The 26,075-nt window shown below is 51.7% G+C and overlaps 13 protein-coding genes across 13 annotated transcripts; 5 read left to right on the top strand and 8 right to left on the bottom strand.

Moving 5' to 3' along the window:
* Positions 1-121: 121 nt before the first annotated feature.
* prh1 (Salivary acidic proline-rich phosphoprotein 1/2) lies at positions 122-2,803 on the bottom strand (the record flags this gene model as incomplete). The annotated part of the gene is made up of 1 exon (XM_064868590.1): positions 122-2,803. The coding sequence occupies one exon, from the start codon at positions 2,801-2,803 to the stop codon at positions 122-124; it is 2,682 nt and encodes an 893-aa protein (XP_064734087.1).
* A 1,232-nt stretch (positions 2,804-4,035) lies between these two features.
* Positions 4,036-6,054, bottom strand: PMZ80_000135 (uncharacterized protein; the record flags this gene model as incomplete). Its single annotated transcript, XM_064868589.1, has 1 exon — positions 4,036-6,054. One exon carries the CDS (start codon positions 6,052-6,054, stop codon positions 4,036-4,038), a length of 2,019 nt encoding a protein of 672 aa, XP_064734086.1.
* A 344-nt stretch (positions 6,055-6,398) lies between these two features.
* Positions 6,399-7,959, bottom strand: PMZ80_000134 (uncharacterized protein; the record flags this gene model as incomplete). The annotated part of the gene is made up of 2 exons (XM_064868588.1): positions 6,399-7,684; positions 7,737-7,959. 2 exons carry the CDS (start codon positions 7,957-7,959, stop codon positions 6,399-6,401), a joined length of 1,509 nt encoding a protein of 502 aa, XP_064734085.1.
* A 736-nt stretch (positions 7,960-8,695) lies between these two features.
* PMZ80_000133 (uncharacterized protein) lies at positions 8,696-10,423 on the bottom strand (the record flags this gene model as incomplete). Its single annotated transcript, XM_064868587.1, has 1 exon — positions 8,696-10,423. One exon carries the CDS (start codon positions 10,421-10,423, stop codon positions 8,696-8,698), a length of 1,728 nt encoding a protein of 575 aa, XP_064734084.1.
* A 521-nt stretch (positions 10,424-10,944) lies between these two features.
* On the bottom strand, positions 10,945-11,644 carry PMZ80_000132 (uncharacterized protein; the record flags this gene model as incomplete). Its single annotated transcript, XM_064868586.1, has 2 exons — positions 10,945-11,451; positions 11,636-11,644. 2 exons carry the CDS (start codon positions 11,642-11,644, stop codon positions 10,945-10,947), a joined length of 516 nt encoding a protein of 171 aa, XP_064734083.1.
* A 342-nt stretch (positions 11,645-11,986) lies between these two features.
* Positions 11,987-12,364, bottom strand: PMZ80_000131 (uncharacterized protein; the record flags this gene model as incomplete). The annotated part of the gene is made up of 1 exon (XM_064868585.1): positions 11,987-12,364. The coding sequence occupies one exon, from the start codon at positions 12,362-12,364 to the stop codon at positions 11,987-11,989; it is 378 nt and encodes a 125-aa protein (XP_064734082.1).
* Positions 12,365-13,303: 939 nt separating this feature from the next.
* Positions 13,304-13,811, top strand: PMZ80_000130 (uncharacterized protein; the record flags this gene model as incomplete). The annotated part of the gene is made up of 2 exons (XM_064868584.1): positions 13,304-13,445; positions 13,495-13,811. 2 exons carry the CDS (start codon positions 13,304-13,306, stop codon positions 13,809-13,811), a joined length of 459 nt encoding a protein of 152 aa, XP_064734081.1.
* Positions 13,812-14,013: 202 nt separating this feature from the next.
* Positions 14,014-14,976, bottom strand: PMZ80_000129 (uncharacterized protein; the record flags this gene model as incomplete). Its single annotated transcript, XM_064868583.1, has 3 exons — positions 14,014-14,237; positions 14,284-14,301; positions 14,361-14,976. The coding sequence occupies 3 exons, from the start codon at positions 14,974-14,976 to the stop codon at positions 14,014-14,016; spliced, it is 858 nt and encodes a 285-aa protein (XP_064734080.1).
* A 744-nt stretch (positions 14,977-15,720) lies between these two features.
* On the top strand, positions 15,721-16,917 carry PMZ80_000128 (uncharacterized protein; the record flags this gene model as incomplete). The annotated part of the gene is made up of 1 exon (XM_064868582.1): positions 15,721-16,917. One exon carries the CDS (start codon positions 15,721-15,723, stop codon positions 16,915-16,917), a length of 1,197 nt encoding a protein of 398 aa, XP_064734079.1.
* An 879-nt stretch (positions 16,918-17,796) lies between these two features.
* On the top strand, positions 17,797-19,719 carry PMZ80_000127 (uncharacterized protein; the record flags this gene model as incomplete). Its single annotated transcript, XM_064868581.1, has 4 exons — positions 17,797-18,082; positions 18,135-18,743; positions 18,793-18,901; positions 18,954-19,719. 4 exons carry the CDS (start codon positions 17,797-17,799, stop codon positions 19,717-19,719), a joined length of 1,770 nt encoding a protein of 589 aa, XP_064734078.1.
* Positions 19,720-20,239: 520 nt separating this feature from the next.
* DBP9 (ATP-dependent DNA/RNA helicase) lies at positions 20,240-22,060 on the top strand (the record flags this gene model as incomplete). The annotated part of the gene is made up of 1 exon (XM_064868580.1): positions 20,240-22,060. The coding sequence occupies one exon, from the start codon at positions 20,240-20,242 to the stop codon at positions 22,058-22,060; it is 1,821 nt and encodes a 606-aa protein (XP_064734077.1).
* A 798-nt stretch (positions 22,061-22,858) lies between these two features.
* On the top strand, positions 22,859-23,971 carry NMA1 (Nicotinamide/nicotinic acid mononucleotide adenylyltransferase 1; the record flags this gene model as incomplete). Its single annotated transcript, XM_064868579.1, has 1 exon — positions 22,859-23,971. The coding sequence occupies one exon, from the start codon at positions 22,859-22,861 to the stop codon at positions 23,969-23,971; it is 1,113 nt and encodes a 370-aa protein (XP_064734076.1).
* Positions 23,972-24,397: 426 nt separating this feature from the next.
* On the bottom strand, positions 24,398-25,816 carry PMZ80_000124 (uncharacterized protein; the record flags this gene model as incomplete). Its single annotated transcript, XM_064868578.1, has 1 exon — positions 24,398-25,816. The coding sequence occupies one exon, from the start codon at positions 25,814-25,816 to the stop codon at positions 24,398-24,400; it is 1,419 nt and encodes a 472-aa protein (XP_064734075.1).
* Between the last annotated feature and the right edge of the window lie 259 nt (positions 25,817-26,075).

Here is a 26,075-nt window from a genome sequence, read left to right as displayed (position 1 = left end):
TCATAATCGATTTTCTCTCAGCTTCAAGTTCTGGTATCGACATCTGATCTCGAAGTACTTCCGCCTACCGTACAACATCAGAGGAAATTAGCCGGATCTGCGTGCTCACACCTCAGTTACCTCAACTCAGCTTCCCCATTTCCGCAACCCAGCTCAGCTCAACCGCAGACACATTCCTTGCATACGGCTTGCTCGTATATATCAGATCCGTGAATATGATCGCCCTTGGCATTCCGCTCGTTCCCGCTGCGGCACCCTGGCGTCTTCGTCCACCACTTGCAGCACCATTCCCGTTGTTGTCCCCATCTTCTTTCCTCCGACCTGGCGTACTCCTCTGCGTGAACATCACAGAGCTGGGATGGATGTGAATACCCTGATTCGTGAGCAGCGTCGTATACGGCGCTCTTTGATTCGGATTTTGTGGCTGAGACCCTGCCTGTCCTTGTCCCTGCGGCGTCTGGCCAGGCGCCAGTGATGTGAGTATGGCGATGTTCGGCCAAAGACCAGATATTAGGCACCTGAGGGTCGTATCTCGTCGATGAAGGTCTCCTAGGGCGCCCTTAACCATTGGCGCGTCTCTGTCAGTGTTGACATCTTTAGAGGACGCCAGCTGGAATCTCGAACTTGCCATCATCTGCCTCAACTGCTTTCGGACATCCATGATCCTCGACATAGCACGATGAGATATGCCGTGCTGATCGCACCATGCTCGTCGGTCGTGTGTGCTAGGGTTCGCATATGCCTGTATCGCATTCAAAAGTGTGAGGTGATCGGAATGCCGGCTCAGTAGCTGTCTTCGCGCTGCTTCAACAGGGTTGCTGTCCTCATCATCGCTGCCGTCCACATCAACCTGCTTCTTCTTCCCGTTAAGCAGTAATTCCTGAGTCGTCTTCTTAACCCCGTTCTGCAACCTCTTGTTACTGTGTATGGGCAAGAAAATCCCCTCCTCAAGTGAGAGCGCCGAAACAATATCAACCACTCCATCCAGTACATACCCTCCAAACTTCCCTCCCTCAAGCAAGATTCGCGCTAAGTCCGGCCTCACCGGCAAACTCGCCATCTTCCTACCAATTTCGGTAATACTCCCAGTTTCTCCATCCAACGCATCAAGATTCAACAAACCCTCCAACGCAGCCTCCAAACTCCGCCTCGGCGGCCTCGTCAAAAGCGGAAACCCAAGCACATCATCCACCCCATGCGCCTTAAGCGTTAACACCAAGAAACTAAGATCAGTCTGCAGGATCTCAGGCTCGGTGTCTTTCTCCAGCTCCCAGTAGTCTTTCTCCGTGTATAGCCTGTAACAATGTCCTGGCGCTTCTCGACCGGCTCGACCAGCGCGCTGTTTCGCCATAGACTGACTGATTGGCGTGCTTAGTAGAGTATCGAGGTTTAGACCTGGGCGAAATAGACGCGATTTATGTTTTCCTGTGTCGAGGACGTGGCGGATTCCGGGGACGGTGAGGGAGGTTTCGGCTATGTTTGTGGAGAGGATGATGCGGCGGGTGAAGTGGGGTGTTGGTTGGAATATTCGCGCTTGGAGATGTGTAGGTAACGAAGCGAAAAGTGGCAGGATTTGAAGGGCGGGCAGTTTGGGCGCGTGCTCCTTTTTCGTTCTTGCTGGCTGTCGAGCTGGCTTCTGCTGCTCGACGAGGGATGTTGCATAGGTATGGCAGAGTGACTCGAGGTTTTCGATCATTTCTTGACCTGAGAGGAAGACGAGGATGTCTCCTGGGAGGGGACTGTGTTGGTGTATTTGAATTATGCGGTCCATTGCTGTGTCGAGGATGTTGGTGACGGGTGTTGGCGTGTAGTGGGCCGTAACAGGGTATTGGCGGCCTTTGATGTAGCAGGAGTCCACGGCTATTGGCTTTGAGATCTGACTAGGAGAGCTAGCATTATCTTCATGTGAAGATTCGGCATCAGAGAAGCCGTTCCATTCGCTTTCGTCAGCGCCAGAAGTCCCGTTAACTTGCTTCGCAGTATTGGTACCATTCATTGACGTGCTGTCCGAGTCACTTCCAAAGAATCCTTGGATACCTTCCATGTCTGCCGTAGCACTCATAACCACAACCTTCAGCGGCACACCGTTTCTACCGTCCCCCTTGCCATACCCCCTACCAGCCTCCAGTATCCTCCTTAGGAACCCTAGCACAAGATCAACATTTACTCCGCGCTCATGCACTTCATCCACGATCACACAGCTATACTCTTTCAACCAAGGGTCCCTTAACAACTCCTGCAACAGCATACCATCCGTCAGAAACTTGATCTTCGTCGCAGGCGAAACACTATTATCGAACCGAACAGAGTAGCCAACCGTGCTAGCTGGAGACGAGGCACCCAGTGGCGTTCCAACCTCCTGCGCAACACGTGTGGCAAGAGAAATCGCCGCTACCCGTCGAGGCTGCAGGATAGCGATACGACCGCCAATCTCACCCTTGCGCCCCTGTTCCGAAGCATGCTGGGTGCTGGATGTCCCGGGTGATGGCTGGCACCACTTCTCCTGGTACAGAAACTGAGGTATCTGCGTTGATTTACCTGAACCCGTCTCCCCGACAAGGAGAAGGACATCGTTCTCGCGAACCTTTTGCCGTATCTCGTCCGCGTGCGGCCATATTGGGAGCTGTTGTCGCGTCTTCAGTAATGCTGTTGCTCTGTCTCGATGTTTTGATTTTTGCGCATCGGGTATCCTTCCAGGTGGCGGACCATTGGACCTTTGCACGCTGCCGGACTGACTCGGTGCCACATGCTGAGTCTTCCTCGGATGTGGAAAGGCTTCGTCTGCCTTGCGCTTCGTGGCCATCGGATGGAGATATCAGGAGGGAAGAGCTAAGTAGCCTTGGTAGGTCTGGAAAATGGAGTTCTTCGACAGGCGGAATATTAGCGGCTTGGTGAATTTTATGCCTGAAGTTCTCAGGCTGCAGCATCTGAGCAGACATATGGGTAGAACCAACTGATCTCAAAAACACACGAAAAAGGACAAGCATGTCAGACATGGAAGGTAGGAAGCTTTGCTATGTTGGAGGCCACGGCATGAATACATTACTGGTGATATAGAACGGCCGGAAAGCGAAGTGTTCCCCTGAACGCTCTACATTGCCATTCTACACTACCTATTCTACTCCTTCATGATTTGTTCCTTCTTCGCACTGACCCCAATTACATCAACAATGCGTCTTCCAGACCTGACCAAGCGATGTCGTGGCAGGTACATCGTGCACAAATTGCCCACCACGGCCCAATAATGTGGGAGTCATTGTGCCTCATCGCAGGCTATGGGCCGTCGTACGGAGGCGCGTCCCAAAAAGGATTACACCGCTAAATCATAGTCTTTACGCTAAAGGGCGCTAAGATTTGCCTATAGGCTTCTTAGGCATTAGACACCCGTAAGCTTCAGATCGTCTAGGCGCTACAGACACTTATCATAGCTTAGAAGAAGAAAGCCTATCAGGCCCGTAGCGACTACTCTTTTAGGCTTTTCAGGCCCTGGCTACCTTATCGAACCCTCGAAACGTACAAGAAGCATTATATCGACTGCTAGCACCCACGCTATAGAATTAGCGCGGTAATCTTTTTTGGGACGCGCCTCCGTACAAAGCACTGCTTGGAATGCAGACACTAGACACCGCGACTTCGCCTAAATCGAGGACTGCAAGATAGCTTCCGACCTGGTGTTGTCGGCTGTGACCTCGACGCGCGTATGGACGTGAGGCAGCTCTTGTGCCGCATTCCGAATCTCGATCCGAGGTCAGGGCAACAAGCTGGTATATGAGAAGTTATTGGCTGGTTGATTCGAGGTAGTCCAGCTGCAGATGCAGTGATTCCGCCTCTTAAGGTGTCATGCTTCCGTGCTCAGAGTCGTTGATCAATCTTGCCGATGAGTCTCTATCCTCTCCTCTACCGTTGTGGAGCAGCGATAAACATTAATGTCATCTACTCGGTGCGCGAGTCCCCGGCTGGAAGGAGTTTTCACGACCATCTCTCCGGGAGCCGGGTGCGCTGCTGCTTACTCTCGTGTCATGGGAGATCCCCAGCTCAAAGCTTGCTCTCCACTGCCAACCCACCACTCATCTGAAATACCTCCTGCGGCATCTCATTGCCAAACAACACCAGCTCCCTCCCACCGCGACTAGTCCACCAGGTGACACAAACAGCCGCCCTCTCAACATCCATCTCACCACTACTCAGGACCTCCCAGAACCTCTTCTGGCATTCATTTTTCTGAATTGGATCACCTAGCTTCTGCAACGACTCGGCCGCAATGACAAGCCACTCCTCTAGCAAGAATACAGGAAGCAGATTGAGATTCTCTATAATAGACAGAACCAAGACAGACTTCTCAGAGAGCGGTGCGCTTTCCGTGAATGCAGGATCTGCTGGTGGAAGGAGCACTTCAGATGCCTGCGGCAGGCGCGACTTGAGCATATCCATTACTATTTCTTGCAGTTGTTGCATGGAAGCAGCGATTGGCGACGGTGGTGCCGAGACTTGTAGGAGCGATCTGATGGCCAGTCGAAACTGCCGCGGGGTCAGACTTGTTGGGAAGCTGTGCAGGAGAGTCTCGACGTAGAAGGGGATATGCTGTGCTGATACTGCGCCGTTTTGAGGTGCGGCGAAGACGGCTAGGAGGACACTGTGGGCTGCTTCGTAGAGTTCGCTTAGTCTTCGGTCACCATTTGTGGTGATGTACGGAAGTGCAGTGTTGACTAGGAGTTGTTCCGTCGCTGCTGGCCGGAGGCTCAGAGTGAAGTGCTCGGCTGTGTTGAGGAAGAAGAGGTCGTTGAGGCGGTCGAGAGGGTGAGCTGGGATTGTCCCGGTTTGCGTGGACCGAACGGTGGACAGGAATGACTCGGCCTGGGCAGGGAACTGGTTGAGGACATCTATCGAGGTGTAGTTCACGAACATGTACTGTGATGAAGATTGCTGACCAAATCTGTGAGAGATGAAGTATAGGTCTCGCAGGATATGCAATGTCTGAATAGCAAGTGTCGGGGCCTTAGCGTCCGAAGACAGCGTCGCATCAAGCAGGATCCTGCCAGTGATAGCTCGTAGGCATATCACAAATGAGAACATCGTGTTTCTGAGCAATTGCAGCAATTCCGGGAAAGTAGTCCTTCGAGTCTGCTCCTCCAGGAAATCACCTTCTTCACTGACCTCAATTTCAGAGAGTTTGTTCTGCCTCCACGATAGAGCAATGTTCCGGCTGAACTCGGCTAACCTGGCCAAGACTGCAACAAGCAGATTAGGGTCCCGAACGCTTTCGACCGAATGTGCTATCAACCGCGCCAGAGGTCCAAGAGCAGACACAAGCACCCTCGACTTGATCTCATGTACTCGAACAGCTGAGATGGATCTAGCGTCCCAGTGGAAATGCGTCTTCGATACCTGCCGGACATCTGCATCGATGGTCCCTAACCAGTAGCCATGCTCGAGACCTTCTGGCGAGAAATATGTCGCTTCCACCAACTGCGGCAACAGCAAGTCATACTCGATTCGCGTCCGGGATTCGTCTGACATCAAAGGAAAGACAGTGTTCAGAACGAATACAATGCAAAGTTGACTGTTTGCGTCTCCGGCATTCTTCTCATGCAGTGCGAGGTTTGTCGCAGTCACCAGCGCAACTTCGATCCGGTGTCGAAGGTCCCCAGGTAGATGTGAATAGCCTTTGTTCTCGAAGCCCAGCAGAATGCCGCCTAATAACAGCAAATGCCTCCATCTCGGCGACTTGTCGTCTGCTCCCTGTATCACAGCCTTAGTCCACTCCAACAGCGATAGATTGCTTCGGTTGTGCTCCGCCTTCTCGTTGTTTTCGTTTTCGGCAAAACGTAGGGCTGCGGTGTAGAAGGCACTGAATACACTGCGACAGGACGTAAGGTTGACAGGTCGTGGGTAGAGTAATGGGTTGGCTAGCAACTGCGATGCCAGAAGCGTGATGTTCAGAGGGTTCGACAGTCGCGATAAGAGCCCCGTTGCTGAGGGAAGTAGTCGCGCTGCATCTTCAACATCTCTTGATGCTTGCAACGACCGCAAAAGGGTCGCCAGCGACCTATCCATGCGGACCAGAGGCGAGGTGTGCCGTCGCAAAGTGGTGGTCGCACTGCCATCCTGCGAACAGAACGATTACTCGTACAGCGCGACAACAAGCCAACCACTCCACCCAGCATACCGAGGCACGAGTTATAGGGGTGACTGTTACGACCAGTAGCGCAGTCTAAGAGTTCGAGATGGGGGTTCCGGAACATGCCAAGAGCTATGAGTACCCCTTTCCTACCATCATTCAAATTGAACTGTGTTGATCCAATATTCTGTCATTGCTGATGTACAAGTATCTAAACCAATTGTCCGTATGCAATCGCTATGCTAAACGCCACACATATGCAAACATAGTTTGGGTCCATCTATCCATCGAGCAGCCACTTCAAGTTACTCTGCGGGACCTGCTTCATCTGCTCCTTCGTGTTCCTCCACCTGAAGAACACAGCTGCTGGGAAGAAAAGGAAAATGTTGATCGCCACCCACGTGAACAGTACTCCAAAGTTCAGCCCGATCCGGCTATGCGTGTCGAACAATATGGTTCTGCTTCCCTCCACGATATTATGGAGGGGCCACGCGTATCCCCAGTAGAAGAATGTCGGCTCGAGAGGGATAGCGTAGAATGAGGTACAGACGTTGGAAATAACCCAGAAGATGAGCCAAAGTGCAGTCCACGGCTGTCCTAGCACCATTGTGACGTTTTCTGAAGCGAGGCCTAACGCTGCCATTCCAACCCAGTTTATCATCCAGTAAACGACAAAGGTACCCTTGCCATAGGCATTCGGGATGTTTGCGACGGTGACATCGTCGTGAGGGGACGTGTTGCTAAACGGGATCTGGAAGGCCAACGACACCAATGAGTATGCCAAACTCAGGAAGAAGTAGGTCAACAGCACCATACCCAGACGCCAGATCATCATCTCCCAGAAGTGCATCGGCGGATGATCTTTCGGAATCACGAACTGGCTGTAAATGGGAAGGTAGAAGCTGAAGCTGAAGAAGGCAATGATGATCAGGTAAATGAGGCCAATCGTGACAGCGGGAGTAGCAGTTGTGGGTGTAAAGGGACGCAAGTTGAACGTCGAAAAGCCGATAGCCGGCGAGAGAGCTTGTGGTGCATTCGCGTATGTTGCTGGGTCGAGGGACGTATCGGACAGGACTTGGCCCACCCATTGGCGACCGAACATGGACGTGACCTGGGTTTGGTATTCCTGGACTTGCGGCAGGATGTAGTTGGCATAGGTGGTTTCGTCGCGAGCCTGAACGTAGACTATTTGTGCGGCCCCCATAGGATCGTACTGAGCATTTCCGGTCTGAACTGCATCGCGAAGAAGAGCTGTTGCGTTGTTGTTGACGATGACGGCGACCCATGCATGCTCGTCATAGATGAATTGCCGTACCGCGATTGGGTCATAGTTGAAGTCCGCTGGAGACCTGACTTCCCAACCGATCGTCCCCTTCGGCATGCGTATTTGCTGAGCTGCCTGGGTCATGGCTGGTCCGACAACTGGCTGCGCATTCTGATATGGTGCCGACTGCCCATCGAAATCAACCACTATCGCTGTGAGGGCGGACATATTGTCGTTGACTTTGAATAGAACAGCCCAGTATAGCGACAGAACGCACAAGATGAATGTCATCAGGAGTATTGCTACCGTGAGTTAGCCTCACTGCCAGTGTGTTTTCCACAAGCAAACTCTTACTCATCAAGAACCATTTCTTCGCTACATTCCATCGTGTCTTGTGTAACCTTGGGTCGAAGAAGCCCACTGGCTTAGGGGGACCTTGCTGCCCTTCCTCTTCTTGTCCCGAAGCATCTCTGCTCTTGTGCTCGGTTTTCTCGTGCTCGTGTTCGCGATCGCCATCTAGGGTGTTGTCGGACGACGTCCTATGAGGGCTATGGCTCATGCCGACGGGTTCGGCCATTGCATGAAGCGTGCAGCAAAGCCGTGACTATACGGTGCATACGAAAGACGATGGGTAGGAGGGCTGTATCTGAGGCCACGGCATCGCGCCTGTATCATTGACTGACACCATTTAAAAGTTTTGGTGACGGTCGAAGGTTCAGCCCACAATAACGGTGATCTCATACCAGTAATGACATAGAGCATAAGACCGAGACCAGCTTAGAGCGCTCCGCACCTGCGGTTGTTGGTCTCGGGCCAGAAGCCTAGCTCGTATTTCTGCACGCAATTTTGATTTGGCTCAGACGGAATGACGTCAAGTAAAGCAAACCGCGCATCCTAAGCACCGCCTTGCGAGCTCAATCTGGCGCTACAAAGCTTGAATTGCTGACTTGGATCGGGAAGAAAATAATGGGAAGCCTCGAAAGCGTTGCGGGATTAATACGCACCATACGAGTACAGAGACCTAAGCAGAACGCTTTGGAGATAAGCAAGACTGTTAGTCAGCACAGTATACCCAGTATCCTGCAACCGAAAGGAACATGTCGACGCCATGACGCATAACGTTTCAGGAATCGTAATCGTTAAAACTCTCTATATGATACTGAGAACAGTAGAGCTCATCTCTATAGGTAAAACACAAGAAGCAACATTCTAGCCAACTGCCCCCGTCATCAATAAATCACCAAGCTCGAGCACGAGGGATTACTCAGCCTGTCCTACCACGGCGCTGTCTTGTAGATGTGCTCTCCGACCACCTAACCGCAGGCAACGCTCTTCAGTGGTGTGCCTCCAGGAAACACAAATTCGCCTGGCGTTACTGTTATTGGAAGTTTGTCTCCAGGATAGAAGTAGCAATTGTTCAGCTCTGGCGGCACAAATGCCTGGTGCCAAGTGGCAGTCACGTCACATGGCGCACGGTCACCCCAGATTCCGTAGCACCAGATCTCAGCGTTGGCCTCTAACACGAGATGTTCCTGCTTGTCTCCAGGTGGGTAGATCTCTTGTATGCCTGTACTGCCGATGAGGATGATCGGTCTGCGTCCGTGAGAGTCGCACATAGGATTTAGCGTCTTGGCTGGCATGCTGACATCGCGTCGAGGGATGGTAGCTACCTCAGACTCATCGACGGGACCGATCGAACTGGCATCCTGAATGTCTCGACCCACTAAGCTAGTGTCTCCTATGGAGTGCTGCGCAGCATCGGCCTCCTCGTCAGACCACCCACAAGCGACCCCCTGCAGTCTTCTGTTTTCCAAATGGGCGTTCGTGTCCTTGAGCCGCTCGATGATAGGTCCGGGATAGTCATATGTGTAGAATAAGCAGGTGCCGAGGGACGCGGGCACTTCCACGTATAGAAACTCTTCTAACTCGCTGCACTGCCAGCAATTGGTCCCGGTTGTGGAGTATGTGATGCATCCTAGGTTCTGGTGAAATTTCGCGAAGCCGTACATATGTTTGTCAGGACGTGGGTAGACGTAGAGTACACGTGCCTTGCTCATAAGCAAGATCCCTTCGCGTCCACCAGTGTCGCATGAATAGGTGTTTTGGCCGCTGGCTGCATGCTCAGCTAGGTCAGTGACTCCACGCTCGGTCAGGTCAGTGGTGCCCATGGTATCTGTGCTGACAGGAGTTACACCGTAACCGCAGGCGATTGATTTCACCGTTTTCCTGCCTAGGTCAAAGTTTGCGCCACCATTCTTGCTTGGGTCTACCACGATCGGTAAAGACAGACCGGGAACATAGAAAGAGCAGCTACCCATGATGGACGGGACGTTCACATATCTGAAGTGCTCCTCTGAGCTACATGGGTAACATTGCCAACCGCTCGTCGAGAGCTGTGCGCACCCGAGGTTGTTCCCACCCCCTGATAGATCGTATATGCGATTGTCCGCAGGTGGGAAGACATAGAGCACACGGTAGTCGCTGTTAAGCATGACACCATTCGCTGGGTCGATGTTGCAGGAGTACGTACCCGAAGTGGAATGCGAGTCAGTTTCGCGTCGAGCTATTGTGTTCTCACTGGGGCCCGTCGTTCTGCCCTCGCCTTCAAGGAGGCTTGAAGGGGTGCTCGATAAATCCTCGTAGTTGTCGTCAGTAGAAGCAGGTGACCGCAAGCCACAGGTAACCTCCAAGATTTGAGCCGGTGGAGAGACTTTATGAGGACTGCCACTGTGTTGAGCATAGATAGGTGCGTCTCTACCCACAAGCTTGAAAGAGCAAAGGCCTGCGTCAGGTGCGACCTCGAGCTCATTGACTGGGAAGTTGCAAGGGCCGCACATTGAGTACTTCGCCCCAATCTGAATGCAACCAAGCTGCTGGTCTGGACCGAGGACGTTGAATTGAGTCTGGTTTGCAGGTACTGGCATGACATATCTTGAGGAACCGCTAGTCAGAGTAACATTGGAGCCATGAGTAGGTGGACAGGTGACTGCGGCGGCCGCCATGGCCGAAGCCAGAAACGGAGAGAGCCAAAGGACGCGCATGGCGTCGAGTGTATTGCTGGAAGAAGTCTTTGGCTCTGGGTGCCCGTTGAGGTGGACAAGGGACGAGGAAGACGAATTGTAGGTGGATGAGGAGGTCGAATTATAGGTGGATGAGGAAGTCGAGGTTCTATATGTGGAATGATTATAAGGGTGTCGAGAGAACCAGAAATTGGGTCGTCTTTTATGGTTCTCGTGGACGCCCACAAACGAAGGTGAAACGACATTATGAGTGCCTCTTGTGGATTCCAGGCTGAAGCATGTCACGGCCGATATGGGTGACAACCCATGGAATACGTTGTTTCCCAAGGAAATGTGCAAGTCGCCACTTTCTCAGTGTGTTTGCAGTGTAGATAGCGTTGAAGGTCCTCGCGCTCTCGCTAGGTAAGGTTCGGCTTCCTTCGAATTCGTCAATCAGAAGACAGCCAATCGATATTGAGACACTATGAAGGCATCATCCGTGTGTCAGGAATATTCAGAGATAGCGTTCACTCCCCACACCTACGTCGACGTCGCGACCACACTCAACCACAGATAAAACCCACAAGCTCGTCACCCGCCTCAAGACCTAATCCAATCTCCTCCTTCTTGTCGCCAGTCGAAAGAGCAGCAAGCTTGACGGTTCCATCATCGTTCTTGCCCTCCGTCGATATCACCACACATGGCAGTAATTCAACAGGCATGTGAAATTCATCCACCTGCAGATCCTTGCAGTAGAAGCATTTCCCGTCTTGTGTGATGCCACATAATGCACTGCTCCAGCTAACGAAACTTTGATTTTTGGGAATGAGCGCTGCAAAAGGCTCGCCGGATTGAAAGACTGTAATGTTGCTGGCAAAGTCTGATTCATTGCAGTCGAAGGTGTCTGTTATTTCCCTCTTGTGCTTTGCGGTTGTAACGGTTGTGCTGGCCAGTACGCTATTGGTGAGCATTACTGCGAACAGTTTGAGGAAGTGCATTTTGCTTGGAGGAGTCAATAGTAATTCTTGAGCTGTGGTTGAGCTTGATGGACGGTAGTATTCTTGACCAATCTGAAATATATGTAACCAAGTTTGGTGGGGTTAGGCATACAGTTGAAATGAAACAAATAGCATGAAAGGAGCACAATAATCGCGAGCGTCCGTGACAGACATGCGCCTCGAAGCATACTTGAGACGCCCACCTCAGTGATAAGTTTGTGAAGGATTTACGTCCAGCTGTAACCGAAGGTCGTACATTTATCATGGCCGTTGGTTGTTTCATGGCTCATACGCAAGTTCGGGCTGGCGGTTGGCTCGAATCTGTTTGCGAGATGGAGAGACGAGACCTATACATGTTAGCCGCACCCCGACGAGCACGTATTGTAAAGCGACATGTGATATCGAATCCTGAATTAGCAATAACATTAATATTTGTCCATACCTTGCCATATAACTGTCCTAGCAGTGACAGTGCGCCCAGTTGGCATATTGCAAAGAAGTTCCAGAATTCTTCATTGCAGTCAGTACTTGCGGGTTGGACATTGGTCTCGCTCTTGCCCGCCCATTTCACGACTTCCACTCATAGTGTCAGACCATCGCCTCATTTTCATCCACATTTCATAGCAGAAACCGCCCGCGGGGGGGTTACCTGATACAAGAACATCCCAGGTGCCTTTTTGTCGTCCGCAGTAACTGTCGTGGTCTCCTCGTCGTCCCAGTACAATTTGCACTTTCCGAAGTCGTTTTGGATACCGATACGGTCAGGTATGACTTCTTTGCAGGGCTTGCATGAGTGGTCGAACATGACGAGACACTGCGCATCTGTCAGATCGTGCTTCTTCCCATCTTTTGGCACTGCAGCCCAGTAGCCAGCAGGGTCTTCATTCAGCAGGGAAATAGTCCACTCGTGATCGTCGTAGCAGTCTGCAGCGACCAGGCCAGAGTAGAGTAGTGCAACTACAGCGAAAGGTTTGAAGACATGCATGATCTCGTTCTGCAGATAGTACAGAGTGTGCGAATAGCTGTGATTCTGGAACTTGATTGAGGTGGTCTGCAACGAATGTGGAATTGTTGAAATTCTAAAGGAAGAAGTGTTGGTTGTCGGTCTGGTAATGCCAAATTGCTTTCGAGAATCGGAATAGTAAGATGTCTTTTACCGCCCTAACTTGGGGATCATTTCGAATATCATGTAAATCGACTCGATCAGCATTGTTTGGCTTCATTGTGACGGTCTTACGACTTTCTCAAACAAAGGCGGCAAGAGCGACTGCGAAGACCAAGCTATCTATCTATAGTCATTGTCAGCACAAATAGCCACAACCAGACGTGCCTGACATAAGATGACTCTACTATGCTGTGAGTCTGAACAATGCAGTCGGGATGAAGTAGGAATGACCTCAATGCTCGCGACGTGACTTGCGCTGGAAGGCCATACAATATTCGTGGCGTCTCGACCCAACATGAGCACGTTACCATCATTCATGGTCTTAACCAGTACCGAATCTCGTATTTCCCTAGTGGCATTCAGGTAGCTCGAGAAACAAACGAGAAAGGTGGATGCTGCCCATGGGAGCTGAGAACCATCCGCCGAGGAGATGTTACATGATGCTGCCGATGTTGAGAACAGCTGCAAGAGACAATGGTATGAAAACTGCTACGGAGTACGACAACGAGACGTCGAGGGCGTCTCCAATTGCCTCACTGGCACTACCACATAACCGTACCCGTCAGCTAAAGTTCTTCCCATCCCTGCCACATGAGACGTCACCTGCGCCAAAACCTGATCACAGGCCGAAACTCACAAGTCGCTTCAAGTTGATCCCTGTTCATACATGTGTAACAATGTAATGCTATGATGTCGTGCCTTGTACTGCAGCCTACTATATGACCTTGATCATCTTGCGAGAACGCCAACACTTCTGAAATGACTGATACAGACGAACAGCGCATCAACCTCGAAGACAACAGCGAGAAAGAATCATCAAACATGGCCGACAAAGAAGAACAAGAGCCGTCTCAAGAGCAACAGATCACGGGCAGTGAAGAACTTAAGGGAGAGAAAGCAGGTAATATGTCTCCCAGACAATCTGTTAGAGCAAGCTGACTGTCACCCAGGCTGGTACGAGAAGCCAGAAGGTATGGGCAACAGCGCAGGCGAGTGGGTTCAAGGGAAGCTCAACCCCGTCGGTCAATACGCCGGCAAAGGCTTCGAGACGGTTGGCAAGCCTGTGGGAGGCCTCGTTGAACCGCTTGTTGGTGGCTTGATGAAAAGTGGTGAAGGGTTTGGAGACACATTAGGAGTTGGCTTTGGTAATAAGGAAGGAGGCCCGGCGAAGCAGCAAGAGGCTGAGGGGGAGCGCATGAAGGAACCCATTGCGGGACAAGAGCAAAACGGCGAGAATCCATTGGGCTTGAACCCGAAGGCCTCTTGAACACCAAATACGGTAGGGAAAGGGTTGTAACAATCTAAATGAATACAGAGAATGACGGCAATTGACGACTCCGTGAGCTGTGATATATTCATGTTCAGTATCAAGAAGAAACATCGAAGACTTTCGAGATCGCCATTTGCATAACCGATCAAAGCATGCCTTGCAACACTTCAGTTCCCTCCTTCGTTTGAACGTACTCGATCTATTTTGGTGCATTGACATGAGCGCTCTTCGGTACATCTGTACCAACAGCGGCAGTAACACCAGCATCTATCGGCAAGATCAAGCCCGTTACCCATCTGCTTTCTTCAGATGCAAGCCACCGCACCGCAGCCCCAATGTCCCATCCCGATCCCTCCGTTTTCAACAAGCTCCTGTTCTTCCTTGACTCTCTCGTCTCAGGGGTCATACCCGTTCCGTACATCACTGCTATGTTAGGGTCAATATGCTTGAGGAAACAGAGTAGACTTACTGGGAGTATAGACCATACCTGTAACTGTCAGTAAAATTCCAAACCTATTTGTCTTTCTGCAAAAGGGTTTCTCTTACCAGGACAGACACAATTGACCCTGATCCCCTCCGGCGCATGATGATGCGCCATAGCCCTCGTCATATTGACTATAGCCCCTTTCGCCGTAGGATACAGCAAATGTGGCGTGCCGCCCTTGATCCCAGCAACGCTTCCCATGTTGATAATGGAACCTCTGTAGCCACGCTCGCCCGAATTCTTCGTCATCTCCGGTATCACAAACTTCGACACATTCACCATAGAGCTAACATTGATCTCCAGCCCCTTCGCCCAGTCCGCCATGTCAACCTCAACAGCCGTGCCGGTAGCACCTCCCACCCCAACACAATTGAAGAGGATGTCGACTCTCCCATAAGTATCAACAGTAGTCTTCACTATCCTCTCGCAGTCGGCCAGGGATGTAACATCAGCTTGCACCGCAATCGCTTTGCCCTTGCCTTCGTCCACAATCATTTGGACCGTCCGTTTAGCGGAAGCTTCGTCCCGGTCCACGCAGACAACATTGCAGCCATCTTCTGCCATGAGAATGGCCGCGGCTCGAGCATTGCCAATGCCGTCTCCTAGTGCTCCTGCTCCGGTCACGATTGCGACCTTCCCTGCTAGTGATCTGTTCGGCCGGATGAGTTCGTCAGTCATCGTTGCTTACCGGTGCGAATTTGATGATCACGTCGGCTTCTAGACGGTACTTTGACCGCGAGAAGTAGAATTACCAGCACGAATATCTATGCTCGGCATTCACCACTCCTTACCCGCCTCCGCATAGGACACGATCGTGGAGCGTGTGGAGAAATTCACGGTTGTGCTTCGCTTTTGGTCCTGTCTACTGGCCCGCCTGAAATTCTGGCATGTCCGGTCATAGGTTCGTAGCAATGCTCATAGCTACAATCGCCGACTATGGTTTCTCAACGATGCTCGATGAATGAAGCTTCGAACAATATGCGACAGAGCCGCGGAGATATCTTGGTGCCTGAGGCACTCAAGTACCTCGGTCTTGGACATCGTTGGGGAAGGTGATGCCCTGTACGGGCAGGTCTTGCCGGCATCGGCGAAAGCTGGGCCTGCCCGATGATGGGGAGGGCGGCAAAGTCTCCAGCCATTCAGAGCTTTTGTCTTGAGATAAGTTATCAGTGTCATCTAGAACAGAAGCCTCTTTCAAGATGTCGAGCGCAAGGTGCTCACACAAGCGAAGGCGTTCCGGTGAAGGACTCCTATCGGTATTCCCGCGGGCTGTTTCTCTCAATTAGCACCGTTGCGCCGTCAGCGCTGGCATGGTCTTATAGCTTCCAGTTGAGTAGAGAGCACAGATTCACAGCACCAGCATCAGCATTATCCTACCGCAATTTCAGCACCTACCCATCAGAGATAGAATCGATCCGAACCATGGCTAAGACCGACCTAGAAGTCCACGACGACAAGCCCCTAACAATAGCTGAATTCGAAGCAATCGCCAAAACCAAGCTCAAACAACAAGTATGGGACTACTACGTCTCCGGCGCCGAGGACCAGATCTCCATCCAGCGTAACAGGGAGGCCTTCACGCGCCTGATCATCCGCCCTCGTGTTTTTAGGGACGTCACTAAAATCGACACGGCTGCCACTCTCTTCGGTAAGGAGTACGCGTTCCCGGTGGGCATTAGCCCAAGCGCCTACCAGAAACTCGTGGGCGGAGACGGCGAGCTCGATGTTGCGCGGGCTGCAACGGGCCGGAAGACGCTCATGATCCTATCGACCAACGCAACGTGTTCTTGCGAGGACGTGATTGACGCTGCGGGCGGCCCAGACGCGCACTTCTGGTTCCAGCTCTATGTCAGTCAGAACCGCGAGAAGAGCGCGAGGTTGATACGGCGGGTTGAAGCAGCGGGATATAAAGCGCTAGCCGTGACCGTCGATACGCCTGTGCTGGGCAACAGAATCAATGAGCGCAAAACACAGCTTATCCTGCCTGCGCCGTTAAGCCTGCCGAATATGGAAGATACTGACCCCGATCGTAGTAAGAAGCCGAGTTTGAACCGTGAGCTGCTGCAGGCTACAAATCGGCAGGAGGCGGATCGGGTGCAGGAGGCTGCGAGGGAGAGGGGGTTGCTTAACGATCCGAGTCTTACTTGGAATGAGACGATTCCGTGGATTAGGAAGCAGACTAGTACGATGAAGGTTGTGGTTAAGGGGGTTATGACGGCTGAGGATGCGTTGCTAGCTGTGGAGGGTGGTGCTGATGCTATTGTGGTTAGTAACCATGGTGGTAGGCAGTTGGATGGTGTTTCGAGCACGGTTGAGGCGTTGGTGGAGGTTGTTGATGCTGTGAAGGGACGGGTGCCGGTGCTTGTTGATGGGGGTATCACGAGGGGAAGCGATGTGTTCAAGTGTCTTGCGCTTGGTGCGGACTTCTGTCTTGTTGGTAGGCCGGCGCTGTGGGGTTTGGCTTATGACGGGAGAAGGGGGGTCGAGATGGTGTTGGATATTCTGGAGAGGGAATTGAGTAGGACTATGGCGCTGAGTGGTGCTAGGAATCTGCAAGAGATCCAGCGGGGTATGTTAGGGGTGGAGAGGAGAGATGGATTTGGGATTGCAAAGCTATAAAGTCACGGAGATATACATAGGACGCTTCTATCTCGGGGCACTCACGAATGAGTCGCACGACCTCACGGCGCTATGTCGCATCGGGAGGTCTTGCCCCCGGGTGCATCAAGATATATATTCGTCCTTGCTACCGCAGGATATCTTTAGGTCAGGTTGTGTCGTGCCAGTAGCCCAAGATATGGTTCGAATCCTTACCAAGGTATATATGTTTAGCAGAACGCGCCAAGCCTACTGTGGCCGGGTTGTGCTGCCTTGAACGCTCCGTAGGCGACCAACCATGCCCTTGGCGAAGCCAATTGCTTCCTTAGTAACATTGGAGCGGTGCGCTCAAAGGTGGAAGATGGTTGCGGTGAATGACAGGTGAACCCGATGGCCATCACTATCGCGCCGTTGCGCGCATTACCAGACACGTTCCTCTGGGAACGCAAGTTCAGCATGCTACAAAAGGCATTCGAGCAGACTACGGTCGATAAGAGACGGTGAGCGTCGGCTCGGTGAGTTCCCCATCCTGCAAACAACGCGTTGCGATTGGCGAGCTTGTATTTTAGCCCCATCTGGCGTCCTAAAATTATCCCATGACTAACGCTGGTGAAGGAGCCTATGCCTTTGAGCCAATGGGAATCACTCCGCGGTGGTAACCCTGTGGATCGGTTCTTTGGACGCCTTACAACCCCAGGAACAGATTCGTTTTGGATGTGCTAAATACTCCCGACGAGGTGCAACGGCGATCCGGTAGGATGTATCAGCAGATTTTGATTTTGATAGATACTGTCTGCCCAGGTCGTGCGATGTTTCAGCGATCCCAGTTTGCTTCACCATTCTGCAAGCCGTAGTGCAGCGTACGAGCATTAGTTTCTCTCTTCGTGATAGTTCGTGACGATGCCCAAGAATGAGCGCATTGTCAGCACCAGGTTTCAGGAGGACGTCACTTCACTCAACGATACGTCTACCACAAGCATGAATTCCAGCAGCGAACAGCTTTCACAACACCAGGAGAAGCCGGGCAGAGAGGACCACATTCGATTGACATGGCGGTCATGGGTAGTCGTACTGGTAACGTGCTTTGCGCAGATGGCACAGGTATTTGTCGTTGCTGGGTCTGGCCAGAACATATCATTCATCTCGAGAGATCTTGGGAACGCCAGTCTTGCGGGATGGATCATTCGTGAGTTGCTTCAATGAGTCTCGCTCGCGGATCCGTTACTAACAAAATCCAGAGGGTCCTCTCCTGATCCAAGCCGGCATGAGTCCGATAGTAGGACGACTTAGCGACGTGCTGGACCGGAAGTGGTTGGTGTCGATACCACCGCTGATAGCTTTCATCGGCGCTGTTGTGTCTGCCACAGCTAATTCGATGTCTACACTCATTGGTGGTGGCATTCTGATTGGCACAACGCTCTCGACAATCTCGATTGTGCAAGCAATTCCCAGCGAAGTCTTGCCTTTGAAGTACCGTGCTGTTGCAAACGGTGCTGGCTTCATCGGTAGCGGCATCGGCGGCATAGTCGGAATGCTTGGAGCTGGAAAGGTGACCAGCTTGAGCGCATCAGGTTGGAGAAACATCTTCTGGATGCAAGCAGCACTGCACGGAGCGACATGCTTAGGCTTTGTTCTGCTGTACCATCCACCGAGGCGAGACTACCGGCGTCTATCGTTTAGGGAGTGCCTCTGGGCGATAGATCCAGTCGGCTCTGGTCTCTTCATAGTAGGGACGACCTTGGCATTGCTTGGGCTTGACTGGGTCAACAGATACAGCTGGGCCGATGCTCATGTCGTTGCTCCTCTTTGCATAGGGCTGCCGTGCCTGCTTGCATTCGGATTTTACGGTAAGTACACTCATGATGGCTTCTAGCAATGTTAGCTGACTCAGAACAGAGTGGCGAGGTCGAAACGACGGCATCATTGCACACGCCTTCTTTGCGAAGTCGCCCAACTTCGCGCTCGCCACATTTGCGTTAGCTGTTGATGGATGGATCTTTTACAGGTAATAAGCTTAACCTTTGATCTGATATCAAATACTGATGGACCATGGATAGCGCCGTCAACACAGTTGTGCCACAACTCACTCTGAATCTGGGCTTCGAGGACAACTCCTGGTCGATTTCTGTGCGACAGCTTTCGAACTCCGTCACTGCTCTTGTGGCGTGCATACCCATAACATGGTATGCGACAAGGTACAAGGATATGAGGACACCGCTGCTTGTCACATTCGGCATCTTCCTGGCATCTACGATCTGCTATGCACTCATCAGCCCAAATCTGAACTCTGCCCAAATAGGCTACAACGTGTTGGTATCGGTGGGGCAAGCTGGTCCATTGACACTGCTTGTGGCCGTGATTCAGCTTGCAGCTCCTCATGAGCACCTCTCCACAGCAACAGGCTTGGCATTCTCTGCACGAGCGATAGGGGGTGCCTTCGGGTCAGCAGTCTTGACTGCAATCATTGAAGGCAAGTTGAAATCGAGCTATGCGGTGGAAGTTGAAGCAGCTGCAGTGAGTGCAGGGCTGCCACAATCATCTGTGTCGGATCTGCTTGCAGCTCTACAGAAGGGTTCGTCGGAAGCTCTCGGAGATGTGCCTGGAGGAGACGAAGACATTATTGCAAGTGCCGTCAACGCGAGTCAGTGGGTGTACGCCCGAGCATATCGGCTTGCGTGGTCCAGCATCATTCCTTTTGTGGTTGTCGCGATTGTTTGTGTAGCCTTCCTGAGAGGCGTAAAGGAGCTCATGACGGAGAACGTGGAGGCCAGCGTAGAGCCAGAGGCGAAGGTTGTGACAGATGCAAGCCAAAGAGCTGTATAGTTCTCCCGTAGTGTGTTCAATGAGCAACACTGCTACCACCATGTGGTCTTGTGGGAGGCCTTTGCTGATCAGCCCACCTCACCAGATCTTCTTTCCACCAAACCCTGTTCATTTTGGGCTGGCATTTCTCCAGACAACCGCTTGTCGTTGTCATAAAACGACCAGCATGACTTGGAACTAGAGCGACGCTCAGGTTGAGCTTGAGGTAATCAATGTGAGATATGCCCCATGCGGCATTTGGAAGAAACGTACGCGAGCAGTGGCCGGCGAGGTGAGAGAGTAGCGAAGGATCGGCTTGACCAAAAGACGGCAACTTCGAGCGTACAGTGACTTCTTACCCTCCCGTACCTATATAGAGTACGGTGCAAGGAACGGCCTGCTAGTGCTACTATCGTTTCTCCGCAGTCCCTCACCGAAGATATGCCGACGATCGACCAAAATTTTGGGCCAGAAATCCTGACTGCGACCAGCTCTCGAGCAAAGAGCATCCCAAACACTTGCTTCCAAAGTTCTCTGCAAGATGAAGCGCAAGCTCGACGCAAACGATGCGCCTACCGTAGAAATTCCTAGCACAACCGATGTGCCTACAACCGATCCCTCGAAATCGACATTTGACTCCCTCAACCTTGACCCGCGCCTGCTGCAAGCCTTAGCAAAGTCCGGCTACTCTGAACCAACTGCTGTCCAAGCCCGGGTTATACCTCTTGCACAGGAAGGAAAAAACGTCCTCGCTAAATCAAAGACCGGAAGCGGTAAGACTGCAGCATATGTTCTGCCATGCATCCAGTCGATCCTGCTTTCAAAGTCTCATGAGTCAAAGACGAAGAACACATCAGTCCTCGTCCTTGTGCCGACTCGAGAACTGTCAGATCAAGTCACGCGGGTGTTCGCTAGCTTGAGCGAGTCCTGTGGCAAAGAAGTGCGAGCGCTCAACCTGACGCAGAAGGTTAGCGAGTCAGCGCTCACCGCAAAGCTCAACGAGACGCCCGATGTGATTGTGTCCACGCCAGGAAAGGTCGCGCAACTACTTGCAAGCTCCACACTTTCTTTGAGCTCGATACAGAAGCTGGTTATCGATGAAGCGGACTTGGTATTGTCCTACGGCTACGAGGATGACATTGAGAAGATATCCAAAGCTATTCCGAGTGGTGTACAGACGTTCCTGATAAGTGCGACGTTGACACCCGAAGTCGACCAGTTGCGCAATACCTTTGCTCAGGGCTATACGGTTGTGGACATTGAGGACAAGGAAGAGAAGGGCCAAGAAGTAACACAATACGTGGTCAAATGTGGTGAAGAGGACAAGTTCCTGCTCATCTTTGTGATCTTCAAGCTGAAGCTGGTGAAAGGGAAATGCATCATATTCGTGCAGGACGTGGACAGGAGCTACAGGTTGAAGCTGTACCTGGAGCAGTTCGGCATCAAGTCGTGTATACTCAATTCAGAGTTGCCGGTCAATTCGCGGCTACATGCAGTGCAGGAATTTAACAAGGGATTATACGATATACTCATAGCGGCGGATGACCAAGAGGTTATTGGAGGAGTGAAAAGGAAGTCTAAAAAGGCCGAAGCCGAAGAGGAGGAGGAGGAAGTCGGGGTGGATGATGCAAGCGAAGATGAAGGAAAACAGACTGCGGCTAAGAGCGGGAAGACGTCTCGTGGGAGAGACTTTGGTGTCTCCAGGGGCATTGATTTTCAGAACGTTGCTTGTGTCCTTAACTTCGATCTTCCGACCTCATCGAAAGCATACACTCACCGCATTGGTCGGACTGCCCGGGCTGGGAAGTCCGGCATGGCACTTTCTTTCGTGATACCTCGAGAAGAATTTGGCAAGCACAAATATACTTCTTTGCCGTCCTCGCGGCATGACGAGCGCATCCTCGAGAAGATCAAGACTCGGCAAGCGAAGAAGGGAAAAGATATCCTCGATTACCACTTCAACATGTCACAAGTCGATGGTTTCAGATACCGAATGCAGGACGCTCTAAAGGCAGTAACGCCCAACAAGATCCGCGAGGCTAGAACGCGAGAGATCAAGCAGGAGCTTTTGAAGAGTGAGAAGCTAGCGAGGCATTTTGAGGACAACCCTGAGGATCTCAAGGCCTTGAGACACGACACGAGTAGTAGTGCTGGTGTGATCAGGATACAGAGCCACATGAAGCACGTGCCGGAGTACTTGCTACCTGGCGGAAAAAGGCAGAAGAAAAGTGATAGTGGTTTTGTGAGCTTCAACAAGGAGGATAAGAAGTCGTTCGGGAAAGGTGGAAAGACGCGCCGTGGAGGAAAGCCGCAGGGAAAGAGATTAGATCCGTTGAAGAGTTTCAAGACGAAGAGGAAGTAGTTTGTATTGAAACCTCGATCTAATAACACAGGATGGGACAACACTCACCATTGTTGTCTTATTCTCCTTGTGCCTTCCAAAAAGTACGGACCTTTCGTCCATATTTGCAAGATGTGTCGAAGTCATGGCATGAGCTCTCGTCGACGGCATATATCCAGCATCGGCACTTCGTTGTAGCTGAACTTTCTGGTCTCAGAGCGTAAATGTAGAGACGCGTTCCGCATGACGTGCAAGATTGTGTGTGTCGAGGGGATGTCAGCAAATGAATTTGCTTCCGTACCAGCGATCATCATTTCTTTACAAGGGTCTGTTAGATATGCCTGTCAGGCACGACTGGCCGGGCAAACAGGCGATCGCTGGCATCTTCGTCATCGGACAACAGGATTGGCAGGCAGGACCAGGCGCTCGGTCGTGCTTTCCCTCGGCCCTGCAGGTTTGTGCTCCCAAGAGCTCTCGACAGGACTTCAGACCCCGGACCAACACTTCCAGAACCACAAACCCAAACTGGTGCGAAGGCTTCACTTTTGTTTGAGTTGGTACCCCACATCCTTGTTTCCGGTCACAAATCTTCTTTGTCACTTCCTTCTCGCACTGATCCTTACCGACTTACTTCTTCTTTCTGGCATAGGAGCTACTGTTTGCTCTGAACCCCGACTGAAACCGGCTCTAGTACAAGCCCCGATCGGATAAGCAGCCTACAGAAGCCTAGAAGCCGCCGGGGTCGAGCCCGCTCAGCCCGCACTGGCAGAAAAGTCACTTCGTCTTGAACGTCTCCACATCCCACCACGGTGACTGTACATGCTTATGCGACATCTACCTCTCGCAAACATAGAATTTCCTCTAGAAAGCTTCGGCCTCTTTCGCAACTATCACCTACGCACGACCACAACCAAGTTTGCTGTCCCCCGCCCGTCGCCGCCTACATATAGAATACGGCCTTATTGCCGAAGCACCCGAGTTGTTGCGCAATACTCTCTACGCTCGAATATCGGCCGAATTGACCAACCCGACCACTGGAGGAAGACCTCAGCACCTCTAACACACCGTCGCGGAACGAAATTACAAGCCCTCCTTGGTGAGGGAGGTCTATCAGAGATGGACAATTATGTATTCCCCGACTACCGGCTGAAGCGGAAGATGGATGACCCAAGCAAGACGCCATTGCTACTGATTGCTTGCGGCTCCTTCTCGCCCATCACCTTCCTGCACCTGCGCATGTTCATTATGGCAGGTGACTACGTCAAACATAACACAAACTTCGAAGTGATAGGAGGATATTTGTCGCCAGTGTCCGACGCATACAAGAAGCAAGGTCTAGCAGCAGCCGAACATAGGGTCAACATGTGCAAGCTAGCTATAGATAAAGCCTCTAACTGGCTGATGGTAGACACATGGGAGGCTGAATCACCAGAGTATCAGCCAACGGCCTTGGTGCTCGACCACTTCGACCAGGAGGTCAACATTAAACGAAAGGGCATCGAGGCAGGAGATGGAGAACGAAAGCCGGTACAAATTGCTCTGTTGGCAGGGGCTGATCTGATACAAACCATGTCTCAACCGGGCGTATGGGCGGAGAAAGATTTGGATCACATCCTTGGTAAATTTGGAACATTCATCGTCGAAAGATCAGGGACAGATATCGACGAGGCGCTGGCAAGCTTGACGAACTACAGAGACAACATTTACGTCATACAACAACTCATCCAGAATGATGTGAGCAGCACAAAGATTCGGTTGTTCTTGAAGAGAGGAATGAGTGTACAGTACTTGATTCCAGCGCCTGTGGTTGAATATATTGAACAGAACAAACTGTTTGCGGAGGAGAACAGATCATCGAATACAAACTTGCCAGCAACCAATACAGAAAAAGGCAAAGGTTCAGAGACCACTGCATCTGCATCGACCAACTGAAGTGTTGATCTAGCACGAGCCCGCGGCTCACAACCACTACCACCATGCCGCTTCGACTTAGACGAGTCTTGCACAGCAGGCAATCAGAGCTGCTTGGAATTCCTCACGATTAAATGTCCAACGATGTTGCTGGGCGGCCCAAGAAGAGTTGAGGACATCCGGAGGCCTGCGGATCGGAAAGACACAGGCTGACCTCAGAAAGTCACGGCTTGTGCGGAGGCGGGGAAATGCTTACGAACCTTGACGGCCGGCTGTTGACATTGCAAGAATGTTTCTTGTACAGTTTTTGCGCGTTGGCAGAAAAAAGCCCTCCGGAGTACATAAGAGTCAGAAATACGGAAATTGCCAGAAGATCTGGCTTGCACATAGAGAGTTGAAGAGTTGGAAAACTTGTCCTTCGGTGCAGAACGAATGAAAAAGTTATCGTTATTGGTTCAGGCTCTTAATGCCATCCTCGTACTGCGACATATCATACTCCTTAGGGTATGTTTCTATGAGTCGCTTCAGCTCTTTCATCTGAGCCTTCAGATCTGGTGTCATCTCCTCGTACACATCCTCAAACATGTACCTTAATGCGGGCTTCTTCATCTTCTCGGCAGCTGAAAATTCCTGCAGCACTTGCTTTCTTATGCTTGCGCGAGCCTCCTTCTCCATATCTTCATTCCAGATACCCTTCTTCTCCATCCACTTCCGTAACCTCGTGATCGGATTATCTCTACGCTTCCACTCCTCAACCTCCCTCTTCGCCCTATACGCGAAACTGTCATCACTCGTGCTGTGGTGACTGACTCTGTAGCTCATAGCCTCAATCAACACAGGCTTACAATTGCCCTCCAAAGCCATCTTCCGCGCCTCAATCATCGCCTCCCTAACCGCAAAAATGTCATTCCCATCCACTCTAATCGTATCAATACCATACCCCAACCCCCGACTCGCAATGCCATCCCCCTTATACTGCTCAATACTCGCCGTCGAGATCGCAAACCCATTATTCCGACACACAAACACAACAGGACAACTCTTCGTCGCCGCAATATTCAACGCAGCGTGAAAATCCCCTTCACTCGCCGCGCCCTCCCCAAAGTAACACGTCGCGATCCTCGGTTTGAGGTCAGGATTCATCATCCTCTGCATCTTCAGTGCATACGCCGCACCACTCGCCTGCGGAATCTGCGTCGCCAGCGGACTCGAAATCGTAAAGATCTTATGCTTACTACTGCCATAGTGCACAGGCATATTCCGACCCCGCCCCATATCATCCTTATTCGAGAACAACTGGCTCATGAAATCCTTGATCGTCATTCCTCTCTGTAAACACACCCCCTGCTCCCTATACTGCAGAAAACACAGATCCTCCGCGTCAAGCGCGCTCGCCGTGCCGACTGCAATTCCCTCCTCACCCGCACTCACCATGTAGAAACTCGTCCGCCCCTGTCGCTGCGCATCAAACATGATGATGTCGAGGATGCTCACCGTGAGCATGTTCCTGTACCACGTTATGATCTCCGCGTCGGACGCATTCTGTGGGTCCCGCGTGTTATCGACTATGTTTCCGTCGGCGTCCATGATGCGGTAGGTTGGCATTGCGGCTTTTTCGGCGGGGTTCTGGAAGGACATGGTGGAGGTGAATTTGCTGTTTAGGGCGCCGGGGAAGTTGACGCTGTTGGAGTTGTGGCGTTGGGAGACGGAGGGTTGGTAGGAGGAGCTGTCGGGGCCGGCATTGCTGGATTGATAGCGGAATTGAAGGCGCCGACTGGCTGGGTTGACATGTTGTGTTACTGAGGCTGGTTTTGTGTATGTCGACCCTGGGCGGATCAACCGCTGTAGCACCCGTTTCACGCTCATTTTGTGTATTTTGAGGATTTGACCATTACCGTAACTTCAAAGACATTACTGCCATTTTCAGCATATCCCAAGAGCAGAGATGTTTGTGCTAGAAAGCAAGTCACTTTGTCTTATGAGCATTCCTGTGACCTTCACGGTTACCCTCGGCTAGAATCGAGGTGGGTCCGTCGCGGTCTCCAAGACGCGCCTGCCCCGGGAATTTGGTGATCGTCAAAAAGTTCGGACCAATCAGTCCACCACTCTAGCTGCAGCAGGCCAG

Source organism: Knufia obscura, assembly GCF_036327395.1.
Source record: "Knufia obscura strain CCFEE 5817 isolate CBS 148926 chromosome Unknown scaffold_1, whole genome shotgun sequence".
Classification (NCBI taxonomy): Eukaryota; Fungi; Ascomycota; class Eurotiomycetes; order Chaetothyriales; family Trichomeriaceae; genus Knufia; species Knufia obscura.
The sequence above is the reverse complement of the archived record's forward strand: the minus strand, read 5'-3'. Positions and strand labels throughout refer to the sequence as shown.